This window comes from Idiotropiscis lumnitzeri, chromosome 7 (assembly GCF_059441095.1).
Source record: "Idiotropiscis lumnitzeri isolate Australia: NSW breed Sydney's pygmy pipehorse chromosome 7, RoL_Ilum_1.0, whole genome shotgun sequence".
Lineage (NCBI taxonomy): Eukaryota > Metazoa > Chordata > Actinopteri > Syngnathiformes > Syngnathidae > Idiotropiscis > Idiotropiscis lumnitzeri.
In genome coordinates, this window is record NC_142397.1 from 7,245,762 (window position 1) to 7,273,520 (window position 27,759).

A 27,759-nucleotide genomic window follows, 5' to 3' on the forward strand; every position below is an offset into this window, starting at 1 on the left:
ACCCTCAGGTCAGTCAGTTCAAAGTGTGTCCTCCCGCGAAAAATCCACCTTGTGACATGTCAATTCAATATGTCAAGACAGATGCTGAGGGGAAAAAAGGAAGAAATGCGTCAAAAGTTTTTCTTACAGATGATGAAATGGAAGTTTTGTCAAGACACTCTGGGGAATAGTGTATTAGGAATCAGCTTCATTAATATTTTCATAAAACCTTGCGAGCAAGTGAGATTTTATCACTGGCCAATGAAAAAAAAAAATCCTTCACTTTCTCAGTCGACCACCATAATGGTCAATATTAAATTCTAGTTTCATGTGTTCTTCATTTCTAAACAGTGCATCCAATATTTTTGTATTCAACTGTAACATTATGCAGTTTAAACATTAACATCGCACTTCATAATAATAAAATAAAATTAAATTAAGTTTATTAATGACTCAATTAAAATGTGTTATACTGCAGTTTCCAAAAATATATATAAAAATGTTTTTAAAGGTGAAATGAAAATATTTTGGACAAAAGGGTTAAAAACTAAACTCCGCTTCTTGTACCGTACAAATCTACCGTACTGTATGGATTTAAAAAATAAAAATAAATAGGTTTACGCACAGTTTGAACATTTAATCGAGCAATTCTTACATGTACCACTAGAGGGAGTCCTCACAACACGTCTCAGTGGGCTACAAGAAAAAAATTCTAATTAAATTAGACATTTTTCAGATCCGTGTCAAAACTGTATTTTCTTCCAAAATCAACATGAAAGTAATAATGTAAAGTGAACGGAAAAAAAACCTGAAAAAAATGGATAGCGCAAAAATGTGATTTAATTCCAATTTTGTTTGTTCATTTTTTTTTACTCAAAGAAAAATAAAATACAATGAAATTTAAAAATAAAAATTGGCGATACTGTACATCAGTGGTTCCCAACCTTTTTTTGTTTGTGCACCCCCAAACCTTTTATTAATAACCCCTCACACATGTGCTGTGATTCCAAAAGTAGAACGGGACACAACTGATTATTAAATGAAAATCATTTTATTTTTCTTCCATTAACGTGAACATTTATTTCTTGGGCATTGTCTTCTTTTTAACTCAAACATAAAAATAAATATGTTGCCTTGAAAATACATTATATAATTAAAAAAAATGCTATGAACCAAAATAAAGAATAAACCTGCGTTTGTTGTATATAACTCTACCACAAAAAAATTGGAGCTCTTTTGAATTAGTCCGCTTCGAACGGGCATTTAAACTTTCTTTTCATCAGTCATCTGAGTTTTAATGAGATCTTGAGCTGCGCCACAGGTTATTGATCTGGGAAATTCGTACACCTGGTTGGGAAAGACTGCTGTACATCTTTTTCAGTGGATACCGACAATCCAAAAAACAGTGAAGTGCAATGAGAATATTAACAGATTAAAGGTTTAATTAGCAGTTGAAGAGGGTAGATTTTTCCATAAGAGACACTGGAGACATTAGCGTGTCCTGGCAACTTGACCGGTCGTGTGAGTTTTAGTCACTCTCTCCAATACGCTTGTGACAGAACATAAACAGACCATTTGAAGTTTTGTTTTCTGCCAAACGTACACAAAGAAGTGGAAATGGAAAGGCCAAAATGATGCAGAAAGTAGTCGAGTTGGGTGTGATGGCATCAGGTTGGTGAACACACCTTCCAAAGGTACAATACAACATATTACAACAAGCGATCTCACTTATTGTACCGTGGATAGAAAAAGTCTGCACACCCATGGTCAAATGTTTTTTGGGAATAAAATAAATAAATAAATAAATGAGACCAATTTAAAGAATGATCTATAACCAGTACAACTCAATAAAAAAAAATATAAATTCCAAGTTTAAAAAAAAAAAAAGAAGAACAATTGAGAAAAGGTGGCTGCATAAGTGTGAATGTGGCAGCGTTCAGAATTCGCCAATCGTATTCAAACTCACAATATAAGTGAGCTGGCACACACAAGCCACCGTTTAAAGAGCATCTGATTAACTCCAAATAAAGTTCCGATGTTCAAGTAGTTGCTAACTGTAAGACTACAAAATCTCCTAAACACACAAAACGTGTTATGATTCGGTGACGAAGAAAAAAAGAAAATGTCGGGGAAAGCATTCTAGAACGTCAGAACTTTTAGACGGGTTATTGAGAGGCACTTTAAATGGTAGCAGGTGTGATTTTGGTGGTGAGTACAACCACACTGCCAATTATAAGAAGGTGTGCACACTTAATTTTATTTCCCCTCTCAAGATTTTTTTTTTTTTTTCAATTGGGTTCGACAGGTACAAGTCACCATTGTGTTGGGGGAAAAAAGTTTTGAACTAATTTATCTTGGTCTCATGTTTTGAACATCACAAAAACCTGCCATTTGAACGGGGGTGTGTAGACTTTTGTCCAGCCACTGTCTGCTCTGCTCTTGTTTTGACTCATTTTCTTTCTTCTTCAACACCAGGCTCACCACACACAATTAGTTTTCTAGCTAGCAACACGATCTCACATCACGACCTAACTGTGCTTTGTCTTGCAAGCCGCGCCTTCGTGCAATCTGAACCACGAGGAGGAAAGACGACGGCGCCTCGTCGTCTTTTCTCGCCTTTCCTCCCGTGACGCTTGTGCTACCCGTGAAAGTCACTCACCTCTTTGTCACTTCTTTTCTCTTTCGGAGCGATTGTCTTGTGATCTTTTCTTATATATTTTCAATTAGAACGGCTTTAATAGTTATTTTTTATTCTGAATAGTCATATATTTGCTATATATTTGAATAGAAATATATATATGTACATTTTTTTTTTTAGAACAAACATATATATCTTTTTCTATTGCGAGAGCCCTGATGTTTGTTACGTTTGATCATTGCAAAACGTTTGGAGCAACTCTATTTTTTAAACAATTTTTTTTAACTGATTATTATGGGATTATGCTTTGGGAGAATTAATGGTGAATAAATAAATAGTTAATCAAATAAAGAGGCGTGGCACCGTGCATAAAGCCAAACTCAACACACCAAGGGGTTGTTTTTTTTTTTTCTCCTATTTTGACCAACTCAACACTCCAAAGCTGTGCTCGGAATCATTCACTGGTCCGCTGCTTCCTAAGCGCGATACAGTGTTATATTCAAAGATTTATTCGGGAAACTTGCTGAAAATTCATCAGGCCGAAGCCAAAAGTAAAAATTTGCCACTATTTCCTGGCATCTATGGACTGTAAGATTCAGATTATTATTTTGTTCAGTTAAAAGAAAAATGCCGGACATGTGTTTACTCTTGACGGTCACTTTAAATAGATTTCTGCGCTACAACTCATAAATTTGTGGAATAGAATGTTGGGATCCAGAGAGGGACATTAATAAGCCATGAGAGATCATCAGGTGTGCAGAAGGAGGTTATTGAATTTCACTTAATTGGGCCAAAAGTTTTATTGTTGTTTAACTACGCCAGTGATGTCACGTGAAAGACAGAATACTTTTACTAGATCAATTTGAAAAGCTTTTGTGATGTCTTCAATTCAGGAAGGTTATTGTATTCTGCTTTTGTTTTCCACAACATCCACCAAACTTCCTTGGAATTGGGGTTTGTAATAAAACAATTTAGTTTGGCGCTGCGCCATGAGTTTGTACAACGTGCAATATGTCCCCTCGGTTCAATGATGGTTGGGAAACGGGATCATCTATACTCACTATGCATTTGACAGCATGACAAAATGGCGAGCCGAATAAATTGGGTACTATACAGCGGCTAGGGAGTCATTTGGGAACACGGCCCATCTGTCTGCAGAGAACGCCAGATTCGAGCCGCAAACTCTCTCGTTATCCACCTCGACATGTTTGCTAATCACAGTGACGCTGCATGGATATGACGCCAAGGGGGGATGTTAAAAAAAGGATTCCATGTAGAATGACTAACGATTGCGGCACCTTCATGAACCGGAAGAGTTGCTTGTTGCCTTTCTTTCAATTGCAAACAAAATGACCCTTGAAAAAAAAATCTATTCAAAACGCAGCTTCATCACTACAAAACGGACAGAGAGTTTTAGTATTGGGACGCTCAGGACACAGATTGACTTTGAAAAAAGGTCCACCGTTGTTGTGTGCCTGCCACACGTGCACATGTACTGTATATATTTACACATATACACGCAGGCTTGAGAATCTGCACATGTGAGATTATACCTCCCAATGCCAGGAATGAGCACTCCCTCACTGGCATGTTTCTTGGAGGTTCCATGAAAGTCATTTCTTGGAGCAAACGCCACCAAGTCGGGTGGCTAATGCATACAGTAAAAGCATCCTGCCAAGCTCCTTTGCGGCAAAAACGTAACCGGCATGAAATTCAAGCAATCTTTCTTCTTTCGGTCCGTGGAGAGGATTTTGTGCATACGTTGGATGAGTGGGGCGGGGCGGGGGGGTCAAAGCGGACAGATAAATCATACGTGTTATGGTAAATGGTGACGTAAAAGAGATGTGGGAGAAACAGAATCAGACAGAAAGAAAGGCAACCCTCTCTGCTGTGGAGCGCCCCTCCCCCCTCACCTCCCCCCCAGTCCTCCTTACTGCAGTGTTGATGGGAGCCCGAGCAGCCCCCCCGTAGCCTGCCGCATCGCAGCCACCGACGGGTGAGGTGCTGGGCGTCAGTGTTTTCTTCACCCCACATTTGACCGCTAATCTTTTTAGTTAGCCGCCACGATGTCAGGCTACACCAGCGTGTACGACTTCGAGTAGGCCCCCGCGCCCCCGTCCCTCTGCTTCTGTAGTCTACCTAAGCCTGACGAGCTACTCTCCAAAAGAGAGTCTCTGGATCCTCCCATCTTGGAGGAGGAGGAGGCGCCACCAGGCGTACCTCCCGTGGCCCCCACAGCCCCACCGGAGGATGACGACGGCCCGGCGGCAGCGGCGGTGGCTGCAGCGGCGGCGGCCGCGCTCTGGGCCCCCGTGGCCGAGGATCCCGGCATGGTGAGAGTCCTCTGGGGCAGCGTGGAGCTGCTGGAACTGGCGGACATGCTACCTCCTCCTCCGCCTCCTCCAGCAGACGCCCCGGAGGAGGTGAGGTTGGACAGGCCGGAGTGGCCCATGGTGAGGGCCTGCTGCTTTGCGGAGTCCAAAGTCATGTGACGGCCCTGGGTGTGGTACGCCCGCTGGGCCAGGCCCCGGATGGAGGCTTCGCGGGGGGGAACCACCGGACACGGGTCATGGTGGTCGGACTGCTTTCGGAAGAAGGGGTCGGATTTCATGTAGAGGGGGATGTTGCAGTAGTCACCTACAAGGGGACATGTCAAGCAAAAACAATAAATATATTAGAGTACACTTTTGTCACAATGCGATACTTGGATGGCGAGCCGATACGTATTGCAAAACTTGAATATTTTAAAGTTATCTTATATAAACAGAGGGACGTGTTCCCAAAGTTTTAACATAAGTGCCATTTGACATTTATTCAATTGTTACGGTTGAAAAGTGAATAAACCATTCCAATATTTGTTCCTGACAAACATAGAGCAAGTAGGAAAAAACCTCCAATCACAGAGCTCAACTTTAAGGACTTCAAAAGTTCCAAAAGAACATTCTAGATAACTCTTAAATGTGCAGTAACAGCAACATCTGAGCATAGAAGTGACTTTTCTTAGAAGACATACTTCGTTTATCGGCAGAGAGGTTCTTGTTAAAAAAATTAAAAGCTCATCTACATGCTCTGACTTCCTCCATTGTGGCTATCGTCTGGTTCGTCTCTTTTTAGAGCCGTCTCTGGGCTGCACTGACAGTGAAGTGCTGCCCTCTATTGGCCTGGCAGATTAACACATGACTGCCTGCGATGTCAAGGAGCCGACGCTGCACAGCAACATGGGATCGAACACACCAATACTCCCTTAACATAACGATACTTGATATCAACTCAGCTCAAGTTAACTTCATTTATAGAGCGTAGCAGGACAAAAAGTGGCGTACATCAAAGGTGACACTATCTCAAATACAGTAGTACTGTTTTGCGTTGGTTGTTAGCATTAAGGTAGCAGACTTCCCTCAGACAAAGTTATGTGCCTTGTTTTGAATACACAATTTTAATCCATCTTTGACCCGCAGTGACAATGACCAGCTTCAAGCCTATTTTTGGAAGAATAATTTCACATTTGCCAAAGTACAGTCGTGAGTTGAGTTTGCTTCCACCAAGGCAGCGCTTGAATCAATGAATTTATTTAAGACTTACTCTTGGCGCGATGAGGGATGGGCACGGCTACATTCTTGCCGCGATCATAGTCCTGGGGCTTGGGCGGCGAGGCGGTGAAGCGGCAGATGCCCGGCTCCGAGGGCGTGCTCATGGACGTCATGCTGTCGGCGTTGTCGTTGGTGCCCGTGGTCATCTGGTCGGACGAGCTGTCGGAGATGAAGCACTCGGTGATCTCGAATTTGGCGTGCTGCAGATGCTCCTCCAGCTTGGCGTGCTCGTACGCCCTGGCCAACTCCTCGTAGGTGGACGAGGCGCTCTCCGTCGACACCATGCTGTTACGGCCCTTATCTGCGGGAAGGAAGTCACTGCGGCATCACTTTATGGACAAGAATATCCGGATTCATGAAATGCGTTTTCTACAATTCAGCGCATAGAATCGTATTGAATCAGAAATCATTTATTCGTCCACTTTTGACAGTTGTTAAAATAATGAACCCGATTGGGGGTTAATGTAACCCAATCGGTGCAAAATCCACAGCCGCCGCCCAGCGAGTGGATTAGCTGTTCCGTCGACGCGCATGTTCCAACCTGTGTCCTGCGAGAGGCTGGCGCTGTAGCTGTCGCTCTCGGTGACGCCGTGCTGCGAGCTGACCGTGCGCCAATCCGAAGCGAGAATGCGGGCCGGCGTGGAAGCCTGACACTTGGTCAGAGTCCACTGACTGGAGTAGCGGTTCCTGATGCTGTGGGCGGATTTGACGCTCTTCCTCGAAACCGGATCTGGCGGGTTGAACGTAGAGCGCGTTTCAACTCCGAGACCAACATTGGCCAGACCAAACACTCAAGACGCATCTCGTGGGGTTCAACAAACCAGGAAGACACGTGGGTCATATCGACACTTGCATTACGGCTGAGTGCTTCAGTTAGTTCAAGTTTGTCTCAGATGGTGAGAAGGCCCAACGAGGAGAAGGATCACTTACTGGTTCCTGGTCTGATGTCTGACATGTCAATCAAAGGACCAGTGTTCTGGATGAGAGCAGGGTGGTGAACGGACACACCTGCGCAGAAGCTTTGCGGGTTGCCGGTCTGATTGAACTCCGTGTCCGTCACAGGTATGGTGGCCTTGTCCTCGCCTGTCCGAGAGGCAGGAAACAGCTCGGATAAGCGAGCGTCTGTGTTGATTATTCTTGCGACACGCACACAGATGCAAGCACAACAACACCCCGTCTCTCTCGCTCGCTCGCTCGTTTTGCCTTCCTCTCACCGATCTGCTTGATGCCCTCTTTGTCTTCGATCAGCAGCTGCACTCTGGGGATGTCGATGTGCAAGCGCGGGCCCTGAGGCGGCCCCTTGACTGGGGTGTCAAAGCTTCGGTTGTTTTTACTGCTCCACACACACGGACACACATTCCAAGCGTTGGGATTGGACCAAACGTTCAGGTTTTGTGTATTCGGGAGGTTGATAGGAAGAGAGAGGAGAAGCTACAGCTTACCTGATCAGCATCTCTGCCAGGCTTTTGGCATCTAGAAAAAAAAAACAAAAAGACCTCCCAGTTATAAAAATAAATTATTTGTTGTTTTACGAAAAGAAAAATGAGAGCGCTTGAAAATCAAGATCATTTTGCAAAAGTCTCTTATTTTTCTTCCAAGGACGAATGTTGCCTGAGAGGGAATGACAATAATGAGGAGACGCTCGACAGAAAATGGATGGAACAATGATGAAATAAGAATATGATTGACATTGATGATATAATTGATAAATACAGTTTAAAAGATTAATTTGAACTACCTTTAACATTGGAAAAATATTTTTATTTGCTTATCCCAGCTTCTTAAGATGTGATTTTTTTTTTTTTTTAACACTTTTTTTTTTTATTAGAGTTCATTCAAGGTCGCAAAGACATTCGACAACAGTTTTAACGGTCGAAATATTGAGCATGATCAAAAGTTCCTGACAACAAGAAAAGCTGTTCGCGACCAATAAAACTGTTGCCGAACGTCTTCGCAAGCGTTTGCGACCTTGAATGAACTCTGATGAAAAATCTCAACATTGGCTATGTGCGCAAACACTCGCCAAACATCGCTGTTCAGTGAGATACGAGCTGAACGCATTAAACCATTAAAAAAATTGGAAAAACAAAAGTAACCAAAAAAACTAAAAATCTCGACAGTCCTGAAATATTTAATTTTTTTTAAATATTTTTTTATTGACTCACTGCAATTGGGCTTAGTTTCAAGATGCTATTTGCACAATTGCCATGAGGCTATATTTTATAAAAAATAATTTCTGTTACTTTCAGGCCGTTTTTTTTTTTTTTTTTTTAAAGGAGTTTTAGTACAATAAAACAATGACCCAGAAAAGTTGCCTATTGGACAGGCTAATTCATATTTTGAGTAGTTAATTGCCAGATTTAGATTTGAAGAAAGACAGAAATGTCAAAGGCTATTTGGTAGAATGGCCAATGAGATTGTGCACTCGTTCAAAGGGGCTCGCTCATGTCAAATTAAAGTGGCTAAAAAGCAATCTGGATTTTACTTGGGTTAACCTTGCTTTTGGCCTCCTGCTCAGCATACACGCTGCAAAACAATCACATTTGAACTTTCACCCCTTTAAAAAGGGATTTTTATCTTCAAATGGATGGGCAGAAGAACTTAAAAAAAAGAAGAAGCTGTACCAAACAACACAAAACAAAGAAACAAATAACCTCCTCGGCAGAGGTAAAACTTGATTCCAAAATCTGTTTGAAGTCAGCTCCCGCTTCAGGCTGCTTTGTTCTTCCTGCCAAGTCGTCACACTCGCACGTCCTAGTTTACTTGTCTTCTCACCTCGCAGTCGCTTCAGCCTCTTTTCTTTGCGTTTCTTGCGGATGATGAAGAGGAGCGCCACGCCAAGAGTGACCAGGATCACTGGGCAGCCGATAGAGAACAGTTTCTTCACGTCGTCATTCTTTTCCAAGGGGGACTTGATAGGAGGAATTGTGCCTGAGCAGGGGAACAAAAAAAAAAACAGTCGGGATGATAATCAATTCAGCCAGTTTGATGTTCAAGCGTCAACAATGTCGCCGGCTGTCAACTCACTGCCGTCGTAATCCAGCGTCGCAAATTGGGAGCTCTGGTTGCCGCAGCCAGCACTGTTACAGGCTTTCATCTTCAGTTCGTACCAGGTGGCCTCACGCAGCTCGGCCAGGAACACGTCTTTGGTGGCGTTGGTGCGCACGTTCTGCCACGCCCACGTACCTAAAGCAAAGCGGCCATGTTGAGGAACTTACCATAAAATTACAAAAAAATAAAATAAAATACATTTCCGTCCCACAATAATGGAAGTGACTCACCTTTTGGGCGAAACTCAAGTATCACGACACCAATCGGACAGCCGCCGCTGACCCAGCCCTGAAGATTGAGGCGGGCGTGACTGGAGTTGATGTGCGTGAAAACAGGCTGTTCCTTGTTGAACTGGGGCTCTGGAAATCACCATGATCACAGTTGTTTACAGATGTTAGGGAATTACCAGGCCTGAAATACATTGCTGTATCTTCCCCTCGATATTGCGATTTAATATTTTCAAGGTAGAACAAAAACACACGATATTGTTAACACGTCTGTAAATCACATTCCAATAATAATGTAAACTCGCCAACATCTTATATGGCTGTTTCACAGGCCTACCAATTGACCGAAATAATTTTTTTTTTTTAATTTGCGAAAGTGTAGCTGTTACGATGGAAAAAAATCAGCCACTCACACCATGTAAAAAAATTAACTTCAAGCTTAGATTAACTTCAAGCACACCATTTCATGTGACTTCTTATAGTACTGGTATGTGAGCAAAGCCGTTCTTGGAGGGCTGTCTCACCTCGCCCGTGAGTCTTGGCCTCAATGATCTCGCTGATGAGTCCCGGTCCAACGCTGTTCTTTGCCGCCAGCTTGACTTTGTACCAGGTGCCGCAGCGTAGGTTGTCCAGTTTAAAGGAGCGCTCTGTGGAGCTGATGGAAACATCTTTCCATTCCTCTGTGTTGTCCACGGAGTACTGGAGCACAAAACCTGCACACACACGAAAAAAAAAAATATGACCACATCCATTCATTACATTAATCACTTCGAAACTTGGAATCTTCTGGTTTTCATTGAGTCAATAAACACGGGTACATCTACATTCCACCACTAGGTGGCAGTACTAGTCTGTCCCAAAGACCCTGAACAAAGCTCAGTTTGAAGGACGGCTTAGTTTTTTTTCCTCTGCTACTGAAAAAACCTCAAGAATGCTCATATATATTTAAAAATTGTGTTTTAAAATCACCTTGCGCCAAACATGCAATACAACTGTTGATATTAAATAAGACGTAATATCCATACTCCTGATAGAGCTGCCGCCGTTATCTCCCGGGATCCAGGCCAGCGTGATGGATGAAGTGGAGGTGGTGGACACCGTGAGCCGAGGCTGGTCCGGGGGAACTGAACATAAGACAAACACAATGAATATATATATAGATATGTAAAGGTTGGCGTTAAACTGCTCCTCCTAAACAGCAGATGCGGCCACCTTGCACTAAAAGATTGACGATGATGGTGTCAAAGCCCAACGTATTTGTGGCCGTGCAGGTGTAGTAGCCAGAATCTTCAGCTTTGACGGTGCGCAGCACCAGTGTGCCATTAGACATGATCAGTCGCTGTCCATCCAAAGACACCGGGATGGCTGTGTTCTCACTGCCCGAGAGAAACGTAACACGTGTTACAACGCTGTTCGAATGTCGGCATCAATGACACAATTCAGTATCGTTTCTTACCTGTCTTTGGTCCATTTTATAGTTGGTGTTGGTTCGCCGACAGAGTTGCAAGGCAGCCGTACCGCTTTCATCCATGGAGTGGTTACCGTGCCCCCAAATGATAGGATCTTAGCAGGGGCTGATGAAATATGGACACAGCACATAATGACTCTATAAGCGCAATTTTGTAACTGGAACCAGCTCAAGCAGGTCTAACTTGTGGCGCATTTTATGTAACGTCATTTTGGTGAATTTGATGAGGGGCAGGCAGACAGATTCCACGCTCCACTCATATGTGTGATGGATGTCATCATATTTTGTTCATAAATATGACAACAGCATTATCTCCCTGAATCATTGTAGAAATCAATTAATTGAACTCGCTATTATTATCGTTATCTTTAACGTATTTTTTAAGCCCTCCTGGTCACAGCTATGCAGGGGAAGACAGTGTCTACCGCACGGGATTTAAAGAGAATGAGAGGAGCCGCTTCCTTTGGCCGGTAAGAAGTTGGGCTGTCTTCACTCCCACAACGGCGCACACACCCCTACTATATTTGACCAACTACAAAGAAAACTAAAACTACAACAATGCACATAGTTAGACTGAGTAATAGCCAGTATATTGTGTTGTCAAAAATACTTATATGTTATAAATACAATATGATAGTGTGGCTAAAAAGTAAAGCGTGGTGAGTCTCCGTAGCCAAAGTGCAAGTTTACAGTTACAGAAAGGCGCTATCATTGCCAATAGCTTGTCAAACATCCAAATTCTCTCCTTTATTGTTTTGTAGGTTTACAATACAGTACAATAAAGTATGTGGCGGCTCAAAATGTTTTTCGGAGAAAACACAAGTTTTTCCGATGCTCTGAGTTTGTAGGTGTACGAGAGTCAGTCACCAGGTGAGTGGGTGTGAGTGAGAGGACGAGTGAAATTTGCGCTTTTGACCAGTTCAGTCACGTTCGGCTGACTTTCTTGCTCTATGCCAAAAACCTAAAAAACGCCTAACAAACTTTTGTGCCCAATGGTCACATTAGATTTTTTTCATTGGACAGATGGGCAATATCTTTCTGAACCTTGCTTGGTCCACTGGTGCATGCACATGTTCGAACTAATAAAATAAATCTTCAAAAAACTTCCCTAAACTGATCCCAGTTAGATTCCCAGAAATATCTTGGGACCTACGCGGTGAATACATGATTAAAATATGTCTCCCCAGACTCTATGTGATGGCTGATGCTTTGTGTTAAACCGAAACAAATGACATTGCCCAAAGTACAGAATGTGAATAATGCAGGACGTGCCAGAGAATGAGTCGAGAGGATATAATGCGAAAAAAAAAAATCCATCCAATCGGGGGCCTCGTCACCCTCCCACTTATTTTCTCTGGCTAGGCTTCTTAACACCGGCACTCTAGTGCACTTATGTTTGGTTGAATGAAGTATCGAGTGGGCAAGCCTAAGCACGTTGCCATTTACAGCTGCCGATCACTCACACCAACAACACACATTCATGCTTCACACCGAGCAGTCAAAAAAAAAAGCGGCATAGACGGACAGTACTCCTTATTAATACCAACTCCAGTATTTTTGCCCGCCTTTTAATCCAGCACCTATTGATTTAACTGGCCTCTTCATTGTCTGGTCTCTTAGTTAAGTCTTCTCCTGCCGTGCCATTTTCTCTTAGCCTTATGTACCCCCTCAATCAGCGCCCTCGGTCCAGAGCAGTTTATCCGGTGCCCTCTGAACCCAGAAATCAATAGAGCACCTTGCTACGTTGCATGAAAACAGGCAGTAACACAGATATTGAGGGGAATTGCTGTGGAGAAAAAAAAAAAAAGCTTGCAGGGAATGTGGTTTAGCTTTCTGAGGTGATGCTCAATGGTAGGCTGCTCTCAATAACTTTCTTATTTATCTATCCCCCATTTTGGGGGCGTTTGCCTTTTATTCAAAGCTGCTCTGTGTGACATTTTTTTTTAAATAGAAAAAACAGCTTCATGACGCAAGCTCCATCTGTGTCATGAACATGATTATTCTACATCAATTCAAGCAGGTTTCAGACCCAATCAAGTTTAGGAGTCCAGCTGAGGCTTGACTTAGTGCTTTCATTTGTCCCATGACCACGAATGTAACTGAAACAACTTTTCCCATTGAAATTAATAGAAATTATGCTATTCAGTTTCCGCGGCGTGTACCTGCTAATGTGTGCGTTTTGACAATCAAAGCAGTACAAAACAGAAACACAGGCACAAAAAAAGAAAATTTGTACATCTCTATGTACTTAACAGCTGGCTGGACAGAAGATCTTAAAGACGAAGTAATCACCCTCATTCACGAAAGACCGCCGTTTTTTTCCAGGCCTGTAAATCTCTTTGTTTTAAATTGAGCGTAAACTTCAACTGAGAGAGTCAAGAACAACAGCTTGAAGTCACTTTTCAAAGAATTGTTCACTAACTGCTGAACTGTTCCTTGCTGTGACATTTGTATTTCAAATTTCCACTGGCATGGCGAAGCAGAAAAAAAAAAAAAGAGTAAAAAAAAACCTCAAGGCGCGACTTCACTTTTGTATTTTACCTTTAGATGCATTAAGTGATATTGAGTTTCATATTCGGATGGATAGTGTGCAGAAGAGGTGCTCAACAGTACAGTGAGCAAGTCAAGTCATCCAATATCTAAACCCGCTTTCACACAGTCGGACCTCACCCTTGGCGGCGGGCTCAACGGTGACCTTGTCACTGAAGTTTCCGCGTCCTGCAGTGGTGACGGCCGCAGCCCAGATCAAATATTGCTGCCTGTGGTTGAGGTGGCTGATGCGGTAGAAGACAAGCTCCGGGTTGGCTTCATATTCACTGGGCATCTGAGGATATGAGAGAGAAGAGGACACACAGGGAGAACGTAAGACAAATACACTCAACGGAACACAACAACTACACTGGCACAACTTGAAGAGAGCACCGGGATAGTAACGCTTCAGCACGTCAACACATAAGGTCATGTTGAGCTAAACATGGTAATTTGCTTCATGCTATACCACTCCACTCCTATAGGTGGCGGTAATGCTCATAACAAGTGGATGCCAAGGAGGGTTTTGAATTCGCGATTATTCAAACGATTTGTCATGTCTTGTTATAGCTGACCTGTATTTATGTTGCTTTGTCTCCCTCTACAGGCGCTTTAGCGTAACTAACTATTTCCCCTGATATTTCTAACTTGTTTTCTTATTGGCACATTTAATCACATGACACCTCCAGTTCGTAGTGCACGCATAGTCTGCTAAGCGATTTGTGTATGCTTATGTTATTTGAATAACGCGATATAGTTGTATTATATGTTTTTGGCTCATTTCAGTTTTACAAAAAAGATATACTCAAGAGAGTGAAGACAACAGTAAAACAACTTTACAACTTTACTCCAGATTGTTCGCTCTCTGCCAATTTCTGTTCACATACACACTGAGGACAGAATATGATTATTTTATTGGTACAAAACCAAAAAATATATATAAATGGAAACAATATTCAGACAAATAAAATGTATTTCATCTGAAACTAAAATTAAAAGAAGGGGCAAATGTATAAATTCAAGGATGGTTTCCTTGGATAAAGAAACTCACTAAAAGATGCAAGCAGATTCACGTTTGCCCTCCCCGAAACTAATGATCATTTCAAAAGTATATTTATTGTCATAGTAATAAAGCTGCACAAAATCACAGAGGGGGGAGTGTTTTAATACTCTCCAAAAATATAAGAACAGCTCTCTGTGTGATTTGGGGAAAGATGAACAAGCAGGTTTAAACCAATCGTATCATATCATTGCATGTTGGCGTAGTAACAAAATCAGTGAGTAAAATCCAGGGGGGTTCCAAGCACTGGGTCATACTGTCACTTTACTAGAGAGGCAGAAGTAATGTGAAGGACTCAGTGCACATCAGTTTAATGCGGAACAAGCCCTCAAGTCTCCCCTCAAATCAAAAAACAAGGAGGGTCGCGGAAGGTGCACTTAGTTTTTGGGGGACATAATCTGCCCAAATATGTGTGTACGTGGTGGGGGCGGGGCCAGGGCTGCAAGGGAGGAAAAGAAGATGAGAGAAGAGGTGCTCCCAAGGCAGGGTGAAAACAGAGAAAGGAAAAGGTCATATATGAGATATCATGCGCAGTCATACGCAAATGAGGCCAAGCTAAAGCAGCCACGACACACGCAGAATAATAGAAATCAACATAATAGAGAAAACGCACACAAACAGCATGCGTGAGACCTGCAGCTGGATGTGTAATTGCAGTGTGTTTAACCCAGCCATGTGTCTGCTGTCCAGTCACATCACTGTTCTCAAAACACACATACTGTAAGCGTACACACAATGACCGGCAGTCACTCCTCAGACCATCACCGATTATTCCTTCGTCTATTGGTGCCTTGAGATAGAAATAACCTGACATGGGAAGTTGCTGATGTATGACCTGGTGTTTGGATGATTTTTTTTTGGTTTTGAAAAAAATTGCAGATATGCGCCTTGTAGGAGGATAGTGAAGTCAACTCGTCACTTTGCATCAAGCATCCGTTTGACGGAAGTTAATTCTGACATATAACCGTTGTTATAACTGTTAAAGTAACGGCAAAATGAACACAAACGATGCATCATCACCAGGTTTTATTCTAAACATTCCATTTAAGAATGTTATTACTATTTTTTGAAAAAAAAAAACAAAAAAAAAACTAAATATATTTATATACAGTGCTCCTTATTTTTTGCGGTTATTGGTAACTTATTGGTTACTTCCTAGATGCATTATACTTCTGGCTATGATTATTATTTATATTTTTGTTTATATTTTTTTAAAAATAGAAACATTGTAACTGATATCTGGTCCAGTAAATAAATAATACCTGATTGTACTCCATAAATCGACCAATATGTGTTCCTATTATTACACAATATATTTTTTTCCCTAATATGTATTGATGTATACTTGATCATTGGTCTAACAAATAATACTCAAAGATGAATTATAATTGATAATTGGCCGAACAAAACAGATAGATAGATCATTTCTTTTTCATTATTTTTATTTATTTATTTATTTATTTATTTATAACAACACAATTCAAAGTTGAGTTAGTTGCATTCCCTTCACTAAATGAAGACCAATGTGCACGGTGAATTGAACAAACACATGAAAATATTAAACAAGCTCATCAGACTCGTACTAAATGAGGCATAATGTGATGACAGAGGTCTTCCCCATGTCCGTGTCCGTTCACTCATGTGTCGTATGCAAGCCACTAAAACGATGCCGCATGACAACATTCGGCCATCTTTTCTGACGCAGTTAAGGAATGGGAGAATTCACCGATACGTGAATGTGTTTGTACAGCGCATTTGTTTTCGTCCTAATAACCGCTTTGCTGCAACCATCTAAATGTCACCACGCCCATCAGTTTGGCACTAATTCGGGGGCGGTCAGTAGAATTGCGCCTGCTGGCTTATTTTTATTCCGGCAGGTTCATTCATCACACAGGCATGTTCCTATTCTTCAGCTAGTGTTCATCAACCATTCTTTTCCGCCGATCTTTCACCCCTGGCTGTTCCATCCCTTCCCTAGCTTTTGCTTTTCAGCCTCTGCTTGGATCAAACCACCTGTAAAGTGGCCCCAACTCCCGACACCACGCACACACACACACACTTTATTCTTTCCAACCTCTCGCTGACTCACATTTACTTCGCTGACACTCCTCTCTGTGCTTTTCTCTCGATACTCACAGATGGATAGAGGGGAAGGCAGGTACAGCGGGAGACATGAATGGATAGATATCAGGGTGGAAACTGTACTTGTCAAAAACGGCGGCGGGAGGCTGAGGGGGTCGGCGTGAGCGCGTGAGTGAGCGCATGTTGCTGAAACGGATATTAAAATATTCCTTAGGCGTGGAGATAGTGGCGATCTCGGGAACAATAGAGCGAGATAATGAAAAGAAGAACAAAAGTACTCCCCGCGCGGTGTGTATGCAACCCCCCCCTCCCTGCAAAACCCCTAACCCCCCACCTCCGTTCCATCCCTCCTTCCCTCTCTCTAGTCGCACTCATTTACATAGTAATCATCTTGAACTCTGCGTGGGGGACTTCAGATGGACGTATGAATGGCGAGATAGATAAATAGATAGAGAGATAAATAGATAGATAGAGCGATATTTAGAGATAGAGATAGATAGGTGGATCGATGGGTGTGTGTTTTTGCCGCACGTGTGAGCGCGCTTGCGTGTTTTTCTGCACTGCTTGATGAACAGATGAGGTTGTCGTGGCAACGTGATGAGACGCAGATATGCAAATGAGGCGGGCGGGTGAGCTCGCTCGCACGGGCACGCACTGCGGTACGACTGGAGCTCATTTCACACACACGCCTCGAGCTGAGACTGCAGCAAAAAGTCACCACTTTAATTGAATCAATCCCACCTTTATCTTTGCATCGGATGAATTACACACTACGGAAGCTGAATGAAAAAAAAGAAATAAATGTGATGCTTCCTCGCCACAGATCGCATGTTCCAAATGTGATCTGGTGATGCTTTCGTGTTCACTTCCAAATAAGTGCGTGCACCCCTTTTAACTCACCGGTTGGCCTGATCCGGGGCTCAAGCAGTAGATAGTGTACTTGCGGATGATTCCATTTGGTTTGTGAGGGGGTAACCAGGATACCACAACACTGCTGGCGGAGGAGGGCACAGCTTTGATGCCAGCTGGGGGCCCGGGATCTGCATCATCGACAGAACGAGAGAACATGCTGAGCAAAACGTGAACCGATTGACGTATGCATGCTTACAAAAAAAAAAATCCACAAAACATTAAGATTACCATTAATTCATTCACTATGAGCTGAATAATTTTTTTTTATCTTTGACGCCTTTAGCCGTCAATGGTAGTAAATGATGTGTTGATTCATTTTACATTTTGTCACATTTGGAGTGTCCACAATGATTTATTTACTCATTTGTAGAGCTCGTCAGGCATTTAAGGGGCGGGGTCAGCGGGCTTTTTTGTACAGTCACAATTTTCTCCAAATAGTAAATAATACTATTTAATTAAAACGATTTATTTGATGTTTATCTTTTCTCAAGTGGAGAATGTACACAAAGATTAAGTGGGAAAATTTGTCTGGATTCTCTTTGTATGCAATTTCATTTGTGCAGGCTCCTTACTGAAATACTCAGTCCCTAAAAATGAGTAGCGTAAAGTACCCAAGGTGCTGTAACAAGCACGGCCATGTAAACGCACGTAGGCACATTCAAAGGGACCCCCCTTCAAAAGGCGCTTGTGAATCATTGTCATCTGTGCTTTTCACGGTAGCGAGAAGGCGGCCTGACAATTGCTCTGTTTGCACAACTCCACTGTAAACACTTCCCCATATGCCGCACAGAGCACTCAGGGCAAAGGGATCAGAAAGATAATGTTGAACGTATGTGAAGAGGTTGCCCCTGGACACAGTGTCGGCCCGCATCAGGACGAAAAAAGCCGCTCGGCCTAAATGTGATAAACACACACTCGCACGGGCACATATTTGAAGAGCTGCTGCAGTGAGCCTAACATAAAGAATAGAAGATGGGAAGAGAGAATAAAAGATTTTTTTTTTTCTTGAAATGACACTTCTTAAAAATCTCTGATACCTCTGCCTGCCTCCTCCCTTGTCGGCGCCTCGGGAGAGATCGGAGAGGCGGATCCGGATGTGATCCACAACCCACCAGTGTAAGCACAAAATTAATTCTCTCTAAGCTACAAGGAATTAATCTCTCTCTTGTACGAGGTGCCGGGCGAGACTTGCACACAAACAATGGAACATTTTCTCACACTAGCACACACTCGCACATGCACAGCAAAGCTGGGAAATGCGCTCATACAAACACGCACGCACACCCCCACACACGAAACAACCCCCTCACTCCAACGGCTTTACACGCACAGATCCACACCCTTAGGCTCATCGCACATGCACGCTTTTTGGCTTCTTAATTCTCATTAGCACTGGTAATGGCACATCAGAGCACAAAGAGGTTTTAATCAGCTACCTCAGCCTTGCAAAGGCCCTCTACCCCCCGCATGAATTCGCCTCCCACACCGCAGCTGAAACGTCTTAAACCCTTGGATAAAACTGATTTATCCGTGTGTGAAGAGGAAATATATAAAGAATGGACTCACAGTCTTCACGGGTCTGGATGTAGAGGACATTGCTGCGCACGCCATCGCCAGCCTGCGTGTAGGCCAGCACCTCGATGCTGTAGTTGGTGAACTTCTCCAGGCCCCTGAGCTCCACCTGCTCCTTGGTGGTGGTGATGTTCTGCATTTCACCCCATTCTGAGGAACACATCAACACACTTGACACTCAGTGTATACCCTGATTCCTAATGACAGTGCCATAAGAGGTCAGAGCCATGAAAAATTCCAAATTCACTTAATTGGTCGGAACTGTATACGATATCTGAGCACTCAAAGAGTGAATTACATGTACTGGTATCAGTCGAACATCCTTACAATTAACCTGTGGATCCACTTGGCATCCATATAAGTTGAGTTTTTTAAATTGAGACAAGGTTCTCATTTCTATCACTAGACGGACTTTTTGTGTCATCTCAGATTGGTAAGGTGCCATGAAACTTTTCTCAAAATGAAATATGTGCCTGAGCTCAATAAAAGGTTGGGAAAGTGATTTATGTAATTTAAGCAGAAGCTTCCAACACACCTCCGTCTGGGAAGTAGGACCTAAAGACGACACGGTAGCCCTTCAGAACGCCGTGCAGGGTCATCCTGGGGGGTTCGGCCCAAGAGATGACGGCCTCGTCCGATGTGACAGAGATGGCCCGCACATTCTGAGGAGGCTGACTGGGAACTGAGAACACAGTGGGAAAAGAACACATTGAGGAACTCATGCGTCTTAAGTTCCATTTCAACTTAATTCATTAGGAATAGCCTACTAATTGACGACTCAATTCTAATGTCCACGTCTGTCTTTAATTTTTATCTTTAATGAATTTAATTGATATATTTAATTAAATGATTTGTTATTACAATGTAATAATAATAATATTGTACTCGTAAACTGAGTACAATGACAGTAAAGGGCATTCTGATTCTGATTTGGATTCTGATATTTAAACACAAAGGTATAACAATGCCACATATTCACCTATTCACTGATCACCCCACCAATATTTATTGTTGATATTTTTAAAACTATACATGCAAATACTTTGTTAAAAAAATAATCATTTAGTTTTTTTTCCTATGCCATTATAATAGCCATCAATTATATGCAGATATTTGCTATTCACGGGCCGCCCCGGGCCCTATCAGCCACAAAGTGCAGGGGTACCCTGTTTATTCTTTATCATTAGTTTTAAAAAAGAAAAAAAAAATTACAGCAGCTAACTGCGTCACTTAGTTGTGAAACTCTTCTTTGTTGATTGAATACGAGACCATCATGCACAATTTGTTTAATTCTTTACATTGTATTATGTTTTTACTGTAATACTTCATTGATACAGTGGTCACCAAACACCGGGCCGCGGACTGGTACCGGGCCGTGGGCCACTTTGGACCGGGGCGCGGCGGGCAGCACAGATGTCAAAATGCTAATTGTCATGGTTGCATTACGCTAATATTAAACACACAAGATAGCAAAATGAGTAGCGATGGTACGTAAGACGCCCGCTCGTCACACAGAGCACGGTCCCCTTAATAAAGTATTGTAGAGTATGGGATAATCTTAATGAAAAATAAAAGGAAGGCTCGGTCATGGTTTGACAGTAAATCAAGAGTGCGTAACGTGTGGCCCATTGAAGGTTAATTAGCGAAGCCCTAATGGGCGTTTCCGCTGCAACCCAGTGGCGATTCAACGGCCTTGCAAAATATATAGGCGCTTCTCTCTCGGCACAAGCCCGCCTCTGTTCGCTCTCATCCAGGTGTCGCTTCAGTCGCATTGACTTCTCAGGCTTTGAATAACGCGCAGTGTGGACGACGAACAGAGGTCAACTTGTGCCGTGGGTTGGGCGGTGCAGGAAGAGAGGAAGAGCGCCGACTGAAAGACACGAGATTGGGCCAAGTCCGCTAGGGCCGTTATTCTGGGCAGCTGGCGTGGAGGGCGGAGGTGGGGAGGAGGACGGAGGAAGGGAGGAAACTGGGCCTCGCCTGAATAGACCTTTGGGCTACAAGTGTAAATAATTAGGATGCATCGCTTCTCACTTTGCAGGTAAAAATGAGAACATGTGCTTAATCCAGGAGAGAAAAGGTGAAGGCCTCCTGGCATTACATGCCAGATGCGATTAGACAAATGAAGGAAGATGGTGAGGAAGAGTAAACCATAAACGTGTTTATTTGTTGGCTCATTAATAAGACGGGCAAAATGGGTGCATAAGTAACAAAACGGGGGCATTTTTTTACTGCAAGAAGGAGGAGAGGAAGAGCGTTAAAAGCGGAGGAAGAGCAGGAAAAGATGAAAAGATGTGCAGGGAGACAAAGCGCTCAGCTGCGGGTAATTGCAGCAGGAAGCAGGCCGAGGGAAAGACGGACCGACAGACAAGCTAATTATAATTATTTTTAGGATGCTTGTTGTTATCACTATTATCATAATGGCCGTCAATATCACTGTCGCCACGGTGACAGTCACGGGGAAGCGCTGGAGGGCTTTGCCTGCTCTGGACCAATGGGGCTGAGCCAACTGTTCTGTGTGTGTGCGTGCGTGTGTGTGTGTGTGTGTGTGTGTGTGTGTGGCGATGGAGATTGTAGGAAGTCTGTTTTGAAAAAAAAATAATAATAATAACGGGTTTATAAAGCAACTTAAACGAAAACACGCATTGATTAGTGAGTAAAACTCTCATAATTCATTTACAATACCACCAGTGTTTATCTTTTTTTTTTAATTTTTTTTTTTTTTTATCCGTACCTGGTGAATTGGTAAAATTTTTCTCCCTTATTTCGAGCCACCTCCATCTCTAAAACAGCACTGCAGGTGTTGGCTGTAATCTTTAATTGCAATTGTGGTATGACAGCAACGGAACAGTGCTAAGTCAGAAACAGTTGGAAGTCGTGCGTTGGAACTGAAGAGCTTTTCTATTCTGCAAACGTGTTGGACAGCAAGCACACTGGATATAGATAAAAAATAATCAATTAAATTAATAAAAATAAATACACACACACACATACACATATATATATATATATATATATATATATATATATATATATATATATAAATTCACAAAAAACTAAAAAAATGTGACATTATCAGTTTGGGGTGTATTGTGTACAATGTTGAAGCAAAATGTGGATTTGTTCCATTTTGGGATGAGGCCACAAGATAACATGTGGAAAAGTTGATACATTCTGGATGCACTTTATGGTATCTATTTAATTACAACAATTGTAGTTGCCTTAAAAAAGTATTGATCCTTTACATGACAGTATAATGCATTTTCAGTAACACATCTGCGTCTACTCAGCAAACAAAGGGATTTAGTTCATTAAAAAGTAGCGTGCAACGTGTAAAAAGAGCAAATGTTTGGCCTTGCTGGGAAAAAAAAAAGTTGGAAAAAAAAGAAGAACATCAATAAGATCAGTTGTAGTTGTTTATTTCCATCTAATCACCCAGCTCTTTATCGCCGCACTTCTTTGTGCACCGCCAAGGTACAAAAGCTTTGGATTCATTCTTGTTAGAATAGAGCGAAGGTGGCGGTTTTCGAGTGAACAAAAAGATGGAGCAACGTGACACAGTTGGGGTGGCGAGAAAGCGACACAGAACGTGCAGTAACTGTGAATCAAAGCTGGCGGATGGCTGACAGTTTGCTCTTCCACTTGCTCGCGCGGCGGCGTGCTGTTTGAAAAGCATCAATTACGGCAGCTGGTCACTAAAGTGGCCTGTTTTTACACTTTAGATTTTTTTTTGTACTTTGCTGTGGTGCAGAAGTACCTCAATACCTTGTTGTAACCACTACAAAACAGTACTGGTTGGAACGTTTGACTTTATGACACACGACAGTAAGTGTATAATGACTGCTCCATACCATCTTCAAGTGTCGTAGCATTGATCTCGGAGCTGGAGGGCCCGGTGCCGGCTCTGTTGAAGGCCTGAACCACTACGCCGTACTGGGCAAACTTCTTGAGGTTGTCCAGCGTGTACACCTCACTGTCTCCAGTGGCCTTCATCTCCACAATGCTGTATTGGCCGTTGCTGCCTGGGCCGTTCTCCCTGTAACCAATCTGGTAACCTCGAATCACTCCGTTTTGCAGCTCCTTCCTGGGAGCCTGTGGCGTGGAATGAGATGAATTGCATTTTTTTTTTTTAAGCAGGAAGAATGGTGTCAATAATTAATGCAGATTTTTCCGATGATTTTTTCTTAGCCTTAGCCTCTTACTTAGCCTCTTTCTTTTTTTTTTTTTTTTTTTAACCGTCACGGAAGACAAATAAAATCAGACATTTCAAACTCAGACAGGAAAAAAAAATTAGCCTCACCTAATTTACCCGGCAACAGTCGAATAAGGGGTGTATGTAGTTTCACTTGAGGCAATAGTTGACGGAAAAGCGGATAAGCGAACCACATTTAAGAAAATTGTTTGAGGTTGTTGGCTCCGAGAATGATTTATGGCAAATGTACCTTTTGGCAGTCTAAAAAGCCACAAGCTTCTAATGTTAAAAAATTCTCAGTCTCATCTGAAAAGCACACATAGATAAAGTGTTCAAAATTATTGCAGCCGTTAGCTAGTAAGTGTTGTACTGTTTTGTCGACTTTACAATTCCCGAGAGTGTCACGTCAAATAATTGTGAAGAACAATTTTTGGCTTGAGAACGAGGCATCGCTGATTCTAGTTACATCCAATAAGCTTTTATTTTGAAGTCTTGGCTTTATCAACTACAGGAGGTTGCCGAGTATCTATACCAGGCAAGGGCAAACTATGGCCCGGGTGCCACATGGGGCCCGTTAAACGTTTTAATATGGCCCGCTGAACTTGGAAAAAAAATGAAATGAATAAAACTTGTTAATGTTTTATTTTCTTAATAATGTGTTTTTTCAAAGATATATATATATATATTGTCTTAATGCTTTAGTTCACTTTCATTTAAAATTAAATGTATTTTTTTTCTCTCCAATGAGGTGAGGTTACCTCCATCTCCATCCATCTGCTCCTAGTCCGGCCACTCTGCCAAATTTTAGAACTCAGTGTGGCCCGCCAATCAAAACGTTTGCCCACCCCTTATCAATACTTCTGCTCAAGTACATTGTGTGAGTAGTAAACAGGATGCATTACCTTCCAGGTCACCCTGATACTCTGAGAGGTCACCGGCTGCAGGATCACGTCCATGGGGGGGCCATCAGGCTCTGTGAAAACGAACAGGACACCGTTTGTCACGGAGCTGAATTAAAAATGGCATCTTTCCTCACTTACGAGCTTCCTCCGTGCTGATGGTGAGCTCCTTGCTGGCCTCGCTCTTGCCGATGGCGTTGTAGGAGTACATGCGGATGCTGTAGACCGAGGCCGGGTGGAGGTCCACAATGTTGGCCTGATTGTTCGTGGGGGAAATGTTTCGAGTGGCGTGCTTCAGCTCCCAGGTATCTGTCAAAAAGTCGTTTGCTTTCAATCCACAGAATCAACGGATCCTCCTTTTTGCTGGTTCTTGCAACACACCTGTCTTGTTCTTATACTCGATGTCATAGGAGGTGATGACGCTGTTCCCGTCAAACCTCTGCGTCCATCTCAGGTTCATACTGCGATCTTTCACTTCCCGCACCTCCAGCTCTGGAGGGTCTGGCGGCTCTGAGGATGAAGCCGCGTGAATGGAACCGGTGTAGATGTTGATTTACATCGGCGTTAAGTAGAGTCGGAGTACCTTGCACGGTGAGCTGAATGAGGCCTCGTCCTTCGCCGTACGAGTTGATGGCGTGACAGGAGAAAAAAACGGAGTCCTCCCGCTCGGCTGGTTTTAACTACAAGTAGACACGCAGACAAATTAGGAAGTCAACAATCTAGTATCTTTGAGGAGCTCAGGAAGGTGGTTTGGTGAAGAGGAGCTATTCTCGAGCGCTCTGCTTCAAGGTCTGTGGGTCATTTTTGGTCAGGACAAGAGTTGCAATGTGAAAAAGGTGCAACTCAGCATCAATATCACTATTGATTGTTCTTTGCTTTAATTTTGCAGACACTTTAAAAAAAAAAAAGTTACAAACATTTGCATGTCCCTGCCAAGAGGTTGTTTTCTCATCACTGCTCACTTGTTAGTGAGCAGGAGTATGCAAAAACAACATCGATTTTCATGAAACTTTGTGGAGCGTTGATGCATGCGGGCCAAAAAAGAAGGAATTCAAATAAGATCTTTCGGGATAAGGATACAAAAAAAATGGTTGACAGTGTAAGAGAAGGATTTTGACACATACTTCATTTTGTAGCAAATGACAAAAACAGTCACAAAGTTGAGAGCGTTGTGTAAGCTAATCGACCAAGGATTGTGTCTGCCAAACACGTTAATTACACGCAGTCCATTTTGCGTATTGTGGGAGGATGTTACGCAAATTGTTAATTGAGCATGACCAATGCGATTTATCACCCTGGCTGAGTTTGCGTCTTTAAATAACATCTGAAAGGCAAACCAGCAAAGTGGTGACACTGTACTCAAGCCAAAATAAAAGGAGAATGTTTCCTCTTGTGAAAACATTTTTGAAGTACCAACAAAAATGACCATGAAATATCCTGCCAGAAATCATTCTGAATGATTGTCATGCTGACTTGGAGCTAGTCACAAGAAGGAGTCATGCCATATCACTAATGAGTCATTTCAGCACACTTTGACAAGTAAGGCTGGCGACTCCGACAGGATTTTTCGGATGCACTCTTTGTGTCACACAGGATGGGTGCATATTTGCACATCCAATCGCCACCCACTTGAGGCTGGAGCCTGTCGCAGCTATCTTCGGGCAGTAGGCTGGGGGGGACACCCTGAACTGGTTGTGAGGCAATCGCAGGGCACACAAAACAAACAACCATCCAGGCTCACACTCATACCTGAATGTGGGAGGAAACCGGAGTACCCGGAGAAAACCCACCCAGGCACGGGGAGAACATGCAAACTCCACACAGGAAGGCCGGAGCCGGAATCGAATTCACGACCTTTGCACTGTGAGGGCATCGTGCTAACCAAACTTTCTAATCGTCATGCGACACGCCAATCAAAAGCGCCGCAATCCGTTAGCGCTCGCTATAGATAGAAAGGTAGAAAGCTGTGATGTCACAGCCTCACACTTAAAAAGCATCCAATCAGTGTTTTGATGTCGTCCGTATTCTGCTCACAGCCTCTCGGGAGAACACTCGCATGCTTTTTTGAAGGCTGTCTAAAGTTATCAGTTATATTTGGCAATTTCTTTCTTTCTTTGGCGCATCACCCCAGCAACATCATCTCTCAGCATGCACACGCAATCGTGGAGGGAATTGCAAATGCTAGTTATTTTTGAAAACATATTCTACGACTTCAAGAAAACACTTAAAGTGACTGTGTGCTTGTTTCTGCAACTTGCACCCTGACTTGTGGAAACAAAGCGCAACAATTTGTCAAGCGGGAGTCATAAAGTCACCGCTGTCTGCTTTCATCAGCCGAGCGCTCGGGAAGGAGGTGGGTGTTTCTTACCTTGAGAGTGGACAACACCTCGTCCGTCTTCTCGTTGGGGCTGGTGGTAATAGAGTAGCGGGGATTGCGGTCGGGGTCGATGACCGTGTCGCCTCTCTCCCAGCGAATGATGATGGGCCATTCTCCTCTGGCAGTGCAGTTCAGCTCCTTCACGTGACCCTTTTTGGCCATGGTGGTGTTGGGGTGACTTGTGATCATGGCTGGGACTGCATTGGAGACGGGAGGGGGTGGGGTGGGTGTTTGACAGACAGACATCAAAGTGAGTGGATAATAAGCACGGTTGAGAAGGAGGTGAAGTAGCAGAGAGGGTGAAGGAAGGAGAGCGAACCGTTAAAAAGGCGGAGGTGAGAGTGGCCGAGTTGCAGCGTTGAAGAGCAACGGTCAATGAGGTAAAGTCAATAAAGCGCCTCTCTCGTTCCCCGATAGTTAACATCGAGGTCTAGGTGAATGAAGCGATACACTCTGCCTTCCTCTGTACACAAAATCACTGGCGCGCTCAATCTTCCCGCACACACCGTATCGACCAGAGGAGGAAGGCTCTGCTGTTTTGTTTTCATCACTTATTCATCTCACCCTCGCCTCGTTTTCCCTCTCTCGCCACTGAACCAAACAGACAAAATTGAGGGAGGCACGGGAGAGGAACGGTTCAATCAATAAAACTAATACCGCGAGTAAAGCAAGAGGCGGGTTCGGGGGGGACGCGACTGACCCCTTGATGGCGTAGGTATGTGTCAGCATGAGATAGTGTCAAACGGGCCACAAATGATCCGTTAACATCTCTTTTGTCGGTGCCGCTGTCAGGAAAGGTCATCGGCTGGCGTGATGAAGCTAATATGGCTCTCTTGTTCACTTCATAATGGCGGCTCGTGTGCGGCGCGCGCGTCGTCCTCCTGCTCTCCTCGCGCGCTTTTTCATCACGCGGGCCGTTACTGACAGCGAGGGCAGGCCGCGTCGATTGATTCCAGATAATGATTAAGCTCAAAGTGGTTTTGATTGTCTGTAGACAGATCCCGAGGGTACGGAGGATCAATTGCTCGCTTGCTCGACATTCTCACAACCTATCCAATATACACGTACACACACACACACACACATCGAGGTTTAAATTAGCCGTCTTTCGCAGGCTTCTTCCGACTTGTTTGTCTTACATATCCGGGCTGCCTTATTAATCGAAATACGAGTCAAGGAAAAG

General features: G+C 43.2%; 1 protein-coding gene across 2 annotated transcripts in view; it reads right to left on the reverse strand.

The window, feature by feature from the left end:
* Positions 1-4,395: 4,395 nt before the first annotated feature.
* dscaml1 (Down syndrome cell adhesion molecule like 1) overlaps positions 4,396-27,759 on the reverse strand; it is a 94,645-nt gene continuing 71,281 nt past the window's right edge. Inside the window, exons 13-35 of one of the 2 annotated variants that reach the window (XM_088300452.1) lie at positions 26,568-26,773; positions 24,783-24,879; positions 24,581-24,709; positions 24,341-24,508; positions 24,203-24,273; positions 22,960-23,200; positions 19,644-19,790; positions 19,103-19,258; positions 17,525-17,664; positions 13,624-13,777; positions 10,942-11,059; positions 10,698-10,861; positions 10,511-10,609; positions 10,010-10,198; positions 9,489-9,617; positions 9,235-9,393; positions 8,983-9,138; positions 7,650-7,680; positions 7,422-7,540; positions 7,216-7,290; positions 6,749-6,937; positions 6,200-6,508; positions 4,396-5,254 (exon numbers count right to left, since the gene is read on the reverse strand). In XM_088300452.1, coding sequence (XP_088156578.1) covers positions 4,692-5,254; positions 6,200-6,508; positions 6,749-6,937; positions 7,216-7,290; positions 7,422-7,540; positions 7,650-7,680; positions 8,983-9,138; positions 9,235-9,393; positions 9,489-9,617; positions 10,010-10,198; positions 10,511-10,609; positions 10,698-10,861; positions 10,942-11,059; positions 13,624-13,777; positions 17,525-17,664; positions 19,103-19,258; positions 19,644-19,790; positions 22,960-23,200; positions 24,203-24,273; positions 24,341-24,508; positions 24,581-24,709; positions 24,783-24,879; positions 26,568-26,773 — 3,809 coding nt within the window. In that variant the 3' untranslated portion in view covers positions 4,396-4,691. Of the gene's footprint in view, positions 5,255-6,199; positions 6,509-6,748; positions 6,938-7,137; positions 7,291-7,421; positions 7,541-7,649; positions 7,681-8,982; positions 9,139-9,234; positions 9,394-9,488; positions 9,618-10,009; positions 10,199-10,510; positions 10,610-10,697; positions 10,862-10,941; positions 11,060-13,623; positions 13,778-17,524; positions 17,665-19,102; positions 19,259-19,643; positions 19,791-22,959; positions 23,201-24,202; positions 24,274-24,340; positions 24,509-24,580; positions 24,710-24,782; positions 24,880-26,567; positions 26,774-27,759 lie in introns of both variants that reach the window. The other variant, XM_088300450.1, reaches the window with a different exon arrangement.